The sequence below is a fragment of the Lipotes vexillifer genome, unplaced genomic scaffold (assembly GCF_000442215.2).
Source record: "Lipotes vexillifer unplaced genomic scaffold, Lipotes_vexillifer_v1.1 scaffold205, whole genome shotgun sequence".
NCBI classification, from domain to species: Eukaryota; Metazoa; Chordata; class Mammalia; order Artiodactyla; family Lipotidae; genus Lipotes; species Lipotes vexillifer.
Window position 1 is genome coordinate 229,063 of NW_006781396.1, and position 9,065 is coordinate 238,127.

Below are 9,065 nucleotides of genomic sequence, written 5' to 3' on the forward strand. Positions count from 1 at the left end.
CAGTATACTTAATAGATATAGTCCTATTCAGATTGTCTGTTTCTCCTTGTGTAAGTTTTGGAAGATTATGTTTTTTAGGAAGGTGGTCCATTTCATCTAGGTTATTAAATTTGTGGGCAAATAAGTGTTCATAATATTCCTTTACTATCTTTTAAAAAAATTTATTTATTTATTTATTTATTTATTTATTTGGCTGCATTGGGTCTTTGTTGCTGCACATGGGCTTTCTCTAGTTGCAGCGAGTGGGGGCTACTCTTTGTTGCAGTGTGCGGGCTTCTCATTGCAGTGGCTTCTCTTGTTGCAGAGCATGAGCGCTAGGTGTGTGCACTTCAGTAGTGTGGCACGAGGGTTCAGTAGTTGTGGCTTGTGGGCTCTAGAGTGCAGGATCAGTAGTTGTGGCACACAGGCTTAGTTGTTCCGCGGCATGTGGGATCTTCCTGGACCAGGGCTCGAACCTGTGTCCGCTGCATTGGCAGGCGGATTCTTAACCACTGTGCCACCAGGGAAGTCCTTTACTATCTTTTTAATGTCCATGGGATCTGTAGTGATGTCTCTTCTTTCATTTCTGATATTAGTAATATGTCCTCTTTTTCTTTCTTTTTTTTTTTTTTTAGTTAGCCTGGCTAACAGCTTATTGATTTTATTGATCTTTTCAAAGAGCCAACTTTTGGTTTCATTAATCTTCTCTATTAGTTTTCAATTTTAATTTTGTTGATTTCTGCTTATATATTTATTATATCTTTTCTTTTAACTTTGTATTTAATGAAAAATTCTCAACAAAATATTAGCAAACCGAATCCAACAACACATAAAAATAGATCATACACTATGACCAAGTGGGATTTATCCCAAGTTCACAAGGATGGTTCAACATATGCAAATCAATCAATGTGATACACCACATCAACAGAAGAAAAGACAAAAACTACATGATCATCTCAATAGATGCAGAAAAAGCATTTGAAAAAAATTCAACATCCATTCATGATAAAAACTCTTACCAAAGTAGGTATACAGGGAACATATCTCAACATAATAAAAGCTATTTATAACAAACCCACAGCTAATATAATACTCAACGGTGAAAAGCTAAAAGCCTTCCCACTAAAATCTGGAACAAGACAAGGATGCCCACTCTTACCCCTTCTATTCAACATGGTATTGGAAGTCCTAGCCACAGCAGTCAGACAAGAAAAAGAAATAAAAGGTATCCAGATGGGAAGGGAAGAGGTATAATTGTCATTATATGCACATGACATGATACTATATGGAGAAAACCCTAAAGATTTCACACAAAAACTTCTAGAACTGATAAACAAATTCAACAAGGTAGCAGGATACAAGATTGACATACCGAAATCTGTTGCATTTCTTTACACTAACAATGAAATATCAGAAAGGGAAAGTCAAAACAAAACAAACCAAAAAACAATCCTTTTAAAATTGTATCCAAAAAACAAAACAAAACAAATACATAGGAATAAACCTGACCAAGGAGGTGAGAGACTTATCTGCTGAGAACTATAAAAAACTGATAAAGGCAACTGAAGATGATTCAAAGAAGTGGAAAGATTGCTTATCTCCACTTTTTTTAGTTCTTTTACTGAGGTTATGTCTTGTTCTTTCATTGGTAACATATTCATCTGTCTCTTCATTTTGCCCAATTCTCTGTTTATTTCTGTGTGGTAGGCAGGTAAGTTGGTTACATTTCCCAATCTTGAAGAAATGGCCTTATGTAGTAGATGTCCAACGGGGCCCATCAGGGCACTCGATTCTGGTCACCAGAGCTATATGCTCTAGAGGTATCCTGTATCTAGGCTGCATGCATTCTTCTTTTGTGGCAAGGTGAACTAATGTGGGCATGCTGGTAGGCGGGGCTGGACCCTGGCCCAGTTGTCTGTGAGGCAGTGCCTCATGTGGTGGCTGAGGGCCCACTGGAGGGCACAGTAGGCTTCCTGTGTGGTTGGCTGTGCAGCCCTGGGGGGACTTGGGGCTGGTGCTGGCCCACTGGTGGGCTAGGCTGTATCCCTGTGCAGCTGTCTGTGAGCTCCAGGAGGGCTCATGGCTTGTGCCAACCCACTGGTGGGTGGGGTCAGTCCCCAGTGGTAATAAGCTGGAGGGAGGATTCTAAAATGGCACTTGCCAGTACCAGTGTTATCATGGTAGAATGATCCCCAAATGGCTGTCAACAGTGTCTCCATCCTCAGAGGGAGTACCAGTTGCCTCCTGCCATCCAATAGGCTCTCCAGTATCAGCAAGTGGGTCTGACCCAGGCTTCTTTCAAACTACTGCCTCTGCACTGGGGCTGGGAGCATGAGAGATTTTGTGCACTCCCTTTAAAATTGGAGTCTCTATTTCCTATAGTCCTTCAGCTCTCCTGATCCTAAGCCCCAGTGGTTTTCAGAGCCAGATGTTCTGGGTGCTTGTCTTCCTGGTTCAGGATCCCTAGTTTGAGGAGCCTGATATAGGACTATGACCCCTCACTCCTTGGGGAGGACCTCTATGATTGTGATATTCCTCTCGTATGTCGGTCACCAACCTGAGGGTGTGGGTCCTGACTATACCATATCCCTGTCCCCCCTACCATCTCACTGTGGTTCCTTTTTTAAGTCTTTGGTGTGGAAAATATTTTTTTCTAGTCTCCATGTCATTTTCGTAGATAGTTGTTCTGTAAGTGGTTGTAATTTTGGTGCGTCCATGGGAGGCAGTGAGTTCAGGGTCTAACTACTCTGCCATTTTGGCCACCTCTCCAGTTTCATTTTTTTCATTAAGATCATCACTTCTCAATGATCAGTCTGCATATTTAACCATTCTCTTTTCTTGAAATACATGTTGGATTAACTCCATCTCCAATAGTTTGGGTTTCCTTTGGTTGCTTCACTTTCTTTTCACACCCATTAGATGTAATCATTTCCCAGTAATACTGTCTTACTTTCTAAGAGCTCACCTACCCTCACAGTTTCTATTTTCACTTCTGATAACTGTCAGATTTCTATCTTTTTTAAATTATTATTTATTTATTTTTGGCTGTGTTAGGTCTTTCTCTAGGTGCGGCGAGTGGGGGCCACTCTTCATCGCAGTGCGCGGGCCTCTTACTGTCGCGGTCTCTCTTGTTGCGGAGCACAAGCTCCAAACGCGCAGGCTCAGTAGTTGTGGCTCACGGGCCTAGTTGCTCCGCGGCATGTGGGATCTTCCCAGACCAGGGTTCGAACCCGTGTCCCCTGCATTGGCAGGCAGATTCTCAACCACTGCGCCACCAAGGAAGCCCCAGATTTCTATCTTTAAACTTGACATCCCTCCAGAATCCAGCAGTTGGATTTTTCCACTAGTTAACTCATCTCCTCATATCTCAAACTGACTGTACATCATTATATTAGGCACCCAAGCTCATGATCTCAGAGTCATCCCTGCTTCTTGCTTGCTTGCTTGAGCTTCCCCTGATCCCAATATCAAGTTGATTTCCCAGACCATTTGGTTTTCTTTCAAAATGCTGCCTACATCTTCCTTTTATATTTCCACTACTCTCCATTACCAGTATCCAGAATATTATAACAGCCTTATTACAGACTTCTTTGTCTCCATCAACATTTTTTTCTCCTTGCTGCATAGTACTGCTAGAGTAATCTTCATAAAATCCCACTTTCATCCTCTGATTTTTCTGCTCAAAACCCTTCATTGTAAACCTCTTCTTTTTCCTACAGAAGAAAACTCCTAGCATTCAAATATCAATACAGTCTAGCCCCCAACCTACCTTTCCTTAATTTTTACTATGCAATCCTCAGTACCCATAAAAATAATTAGCTTGCTACTTCCATGCTTTAGCCCCTACCTCTCTACCTATCCAACTTCTACCTATTTTTCAAAGCCATATCTTTTTCTCTAGCTGAGAGTGACCTCTTCTGATTCAGAACCAGCTGGCACTGATCATTTCCTTACCAGCATTGCTTTTTTTTTTTATTCCTAAAACATTTGTTTATGTGAGAGGCAGCTTGGAATGTTTAAGAGCTTCAGCAAAATTTTTAACTTTTCTGTGGTTCACTTTGTTTAATGGAGCATAATAAGTATATCTCATAGTGCTGTGAAAAATAAATAAGATCATACATTACAATCCTTAATATAATACCTGGCATATAGCCATGTTCATATATAACTACTTATGATGATGATGATGGTGATTTTTTTTTTTTTTTTTTTTGCGGTACACGGGCCTCTCACTGCCGTGGCCTCTCCCGTTGCACAGGCTCAGCGGCCACGGCTCACGGGCCCAGCCGCTCTGCGGCATGTGGGATCTTCCCGGACACTATCATGACTTAGGCTGGCAGAAGGGTTCGACTAGGGGGTCATAATGGCAGGAGCTGTGCTGTCTGTTTAGCTTGCACTCTTTAAATTATTCAGAAATATAAAAAATCTGCAAAACAAGTCTTTCCATGCAATATTTAGGGGTTATGTTTCCTATGCTTTGGAAATTAATTGTATTTATCTCCTGTAATAACCTTTTAATATACAATGTAGGAAGGTAGGTTTTTATCTCATTAAAATTTAATCTTTTTAGGACTAGGAGCTCCATTATCCATTCTAGATGAATTTCTTGATGAATCCTCTAACCTGCAGTCTGAGTCACATGAACCCATTTTGTCTGTACAGTCTCAGGATCCAACTACCAGCCAAAAACCATCCAACACATTTATCAAGGAGATACCATCAAAAAAAGGTAATTAGAATAAAGATTTCCACTTGGAAGAAGGGGATAAACAAACTAGACAATGTTGAAAACTCTTTTGATGACCAAAATGGCAATCTTAACTTGTTTGAAGTTGATTAGTTTATCTGTAATATTGTCTAAATTCCTTCATGTGAGGCTAGACTCTGAAATCCAGTCTCAGTAATGCAACTCTTTCTATAGTGAGGATTTATATTTAGCTCAGAGAAGTAGCCAACTATAGACCTATGATTTTCTGGCAATGAATTTTCATTTTTATAGTATCTAAAGATTCAGAGTATCTACAAATCTGTTTCACATTCAGGAAGATCTGAATACTTTTTTTAAAAAAAAAGCTTTTATTTCAGTCAACTTGCATTTGGAAACACCAGTAGAATAACCTCGAGAACCTTTGAGATCTCCTCTTTGGGGGCCATTGCTATAGAATAATCTATTGCTTTCAAGATTATAATTTCATAATTAGAGTAGAATACTCTCCCTGCTATGTGTCTGAGCTTCTGAATTTTTCCTTTATATCTAATTGTCTGTTATTTTAATATCGTATTTTCAGAAGCATCAAAATGTCAAGAGTCATCGACTTGTCTGCATCCCACCCTTTATAGTGTTTCCCAAACTCCTGCAACCATCTTCATGGAGACCATACGCTTCTTGATGAAGGTCAATGCTGTGCAGGTCAGAATATTTGAAAAAGGGCAAGTAGAGGGAAAGATTTTAATGAACTACTTATTCTATCATAGTGATGTCTTCGCAAGCTTAAATGTGTATGACGCAGAAATCAAACATGCTTTGAGAGCACACTATAGACACAATGGAATAAACATTCAAACATGAACTACTCTCTGCAGAGAGCATCAGGAGACCTCATTGCAAGTCTGCTCCCTATAGAATACCAGCAAAGCACAATCAGACTCTGAGTCATATGTAGCCTGATGTTACTTTATTGTGGGAGCTCATGTTATGTGAGTGTTGGGGGTTCACAGGAGCCTAAGCACACCCTTCTTCCCTTCCAGGTTCTGAACCAGTTGGAAACAGATACACAGTGCTATATGGGGGGATAAAAATACTAATTTTTTATTGGTATAACTGGGCTGGATATGTGACTGGTCCCAGATTTGATTTACCCATGCAGTCACAGGTGGAACAGCTGGAGAATTGCAGTCTCCTCTCAGAGAAGAAGAGCATCCTGTAAGGTCTACCTACCACATAGGAAGTGAGAAACATATCCATGAAGCGAGCAGTAAGAGAGAGAGCAAGATCCAGGAGGCAAGAGATTTGGCTCTCAACCTATAGAGTGCATGCGCCACTTGAGGGTGGGCAACTCAAGACAGGGCAAGAATTATGAACTAGGTGGGAGTGGGCCACGTTAAACAGGAGGCTTTAATATACTAACCTTTCACAATAGAGAAACAGGCTCTCTGTCTCCCTAATTAAATAAATCACTTTTCCCCCATGTCCAAGAGTCAGTATGCAGGTAGAGGGAACAGCTGCAGAGCCTTCCCCCAGTATTTTCCTAAGAAGGTATCATTATTAGTGGAAGTTTCTATATTATAGGCTGAGATGAGAACAGAGGGAGAAGAAGGGTTTCCCCTCTTCTTAGCAAGTACATATGACTTTGTCAAATTTGCAGGCCTTATATCATATTAAAAACAAAGTATAGCCCAAAGTATAAAACTGGTGAACATAACAAATGCTTGAGAGTGTGTCAGAAACAGACATTTATGTTTCTAAGATCCTGAGTCTAGAATTTTAGAAAGGGAGGTTTTGCCTCACTCTAAATTTCCGTATAAATACAAATGCCTGAAAATGTTACCTCGTATGAAAATGGGGTGGTTGATGAAATGCCTTTGTCTGCTACACAATAGGCTAAAACTCATCTAGTATGACCAGCAAGACCAGAATTATACAGTACTGTAGATAATTCACTTGGAAATGTTACTACATGAATAGCTGGTAATGGAACCATGATATGCTGAATGTTTATAATTCACCTCTAACCTTTTGAAATTGATAATCATTTCATTCTATAATATGTTTCTTATTATTTATTATCAGAGACATAATCTTCAACCATGAGAGCTATGGAATTGACACCATGCAGTCATTTACATGGTTTCTTATAATCTGAGTTTTCCTTGCAGTATGTACACAGAGTGCTTGCACATGAGCTATTATGCCCTCATGGAGGCCCCAGCTGTGAGTATTACTTGGTGCTGGCCCAGACACACCTACTCAAGAAGGATTTTGCTAAAGCAGAGGAATACCTTCAACAAGCAGCTCAGATGGACTACCTGGTAATAACTTTTGCTAGAGCGTCTTAAGTTTAGTTTGGAGAAGGGACAAGTAGGCCTTCTTAAAAGTGGTGATGCCGTATCACAGGTAGATTTCTGGTTACCAGAGGTGGGGGTCATCAGCTGTCAGTAAACTCATTTATCTAATTTCCTTCCATTTGTTTTTCTTACTCAATCATGACTTTTACAAAGGACAGAGGAAGGATAAGGACAGCTCTTTAGCAAACACTTTATCTATTTCAAGTTTCCTGAACTTCTGCTTTCTCATTGTGAACATCATCATGGTTATGCATGAATATTTTTCTTAATATTTTCCCCAAAGACAAAATGGCTTTGAAGAATGCAAGAAAAAAGTGAGAGGGCAGTCCTAGAACAGTATCTCCCAGTGCAACTGAATGGCCCTCTTTCTAATTTGCAAAAGAACATGGACTTCATCTAAATTTAAATGTTAAACAAAGATCATTAATGTACTTTTAAATACCACCTCATCCCATGTACTCCTTGTTCTTCACTTTCTTAGAACCCTAACGTCTGGGGCGTGAAGGGCCATCTCTATTTTCTGAGTGGAAATCATGCTGAGGCCAAGGCATGCTATGAGCGAACCATTAGTTTTGTAGTGGATGCTTCCGAGATGCACTTCATCTTCCTGCGACTGGGGCAGATATATCTGGAAGAGAAAGAGGTGAAGAATAGAGATGGGGACTAACTATGTAAATCAGGTCATTGTCTGGGACCTGATTACAGTTCAAGCATTAACATCCATCTTTGTGGAGTAAGAATAGTAATATGATAATGACACTTTTACATCCAAAGGTAAAGTGACTTGCCCAACATCAGATAACCAGTAATTAATAGAAGCAGGATTCAAATCCAGGCAGTCTAATACTAGAGTCTGTGGTTTTAACCATTATGATACTAAAAAAGTTGTTAAGAACTCAGTAAGTGTTATTTTAGCTATTATTTTAGCTTTCTTTTATTAAAAGTAGTAGAAGCATTCTTAACTTGACTTAACTAACAGAAAGGTACCACTCTGGTCGGGGATGTTGATTAATGGGAGAGGCTATGCATGTGTGGGGACAGTGGGTAAATGGAAAATCTCTGTTCTTTCCTCTCAATTTTGCTGTGAACATAAAACTTCTCTTAAAAAGTTGTCTTAAAATATATATATTTTTAAATATATATATATATAATGTATTTAAATATATATATAAACATATATATACATAATCCAAGGATTCATCTAACTTAGATTGGTGTGGAGTACAATTACAGAAGCCCCATGGTTATCCTAGTAATGCAGTGTTTGAAGCTTCCAGATCAATAGCTTAGTGGTGCTTTCTTTCTACAGTACGAAAAGGCGAAGAAAACCTACCTGCAAGTCTGTAAGAGATCGCCTTCATGCCTTACCTGGCTAGGACTGGGAATAGCCTGTTATCAGGTAAGAGGATCAGGTCTTGAGACTAGCCTGTGCATATAGCTGACCTTGACTCCTTGGCCTTCCAGGCATCCTGAGAGTTTGGATGGTGGTAGGAAGGCTATCAGGGCAGTCTTCTCTAATGAAAAGTTGCTCTTCAAAGCTGTTCAGTAAACTGAAGGTCAATCTGAACTACAAAAATAAAACGTTCTTTAAAAATCCCACAAAAAAACTGAAGCATGAAGCTATATAATAAAAAATTTCATGTTATTTGGTACATAAGCTTGTAATTTTATGATGTTATCTGGAAGAGAAAAGTGATATGGGATATAAAGAATCTACTCAATTAAATTAAAGAAACTAATTGATACTTATTAGGCTCTGGGTCCCTTCTATATTCAGGAGGAGTTGCTACAGCTTCTGGTAGATCTTTTGTTCCACTGCCCCTAAAATCTCTTTAGTCACCCTTCCCTCCTTTCCTTGAATCTTTGAAAGAGGCATGCATTCTTCTGTTCTTATCTAACTTGTTCATGTGTATTCTTGATTCTATCCCTCTCCTTTTCTCCTAATCCCTCACTTTCTTAATATTTTCTTTCTCTTTGATTTACATTTTTAAGCTTTCCTTCCCAATCAGCTCTTTCCC

General features: G+C 39.4%; 1 protein-coding gene across 2 annotated transcripts in view; it reads left to right on the forward strand.

The window, feature by feature from the left end:
* Positions 1-9,065, forward strand: part of CFAP70 (cilia and flagella associated protein 70) — an 85,980-nt gene that overhangs the window by 62,429 nt on the left and 14,486 nt on the right. For both annotated transcript variants that reach the window (XM_007454658.1, XM_007454659.1), the window contains exons 20-24: positions 4,553-4,711; positions 5,271-5,392; positions 6,859-7,011; positions 7,529-7,690; positions 8,357-8,446. In XM_007454658.1, coding sequence (XP_007454720.1) covers positions 4,553-4,711; positions 5,271-5,392; positions 6,859-7,011; positions 7,529-7,690; positions 8,357-8,446 — 686 coding nt within the window. The remainder of the gene's footprint in view (positions 1-4,552; positions 4,712-5,270; positions 5,393-6,858; positions 7,012-7,528; positions 7,691-8,356; positions 8,447-9,065) is intronic.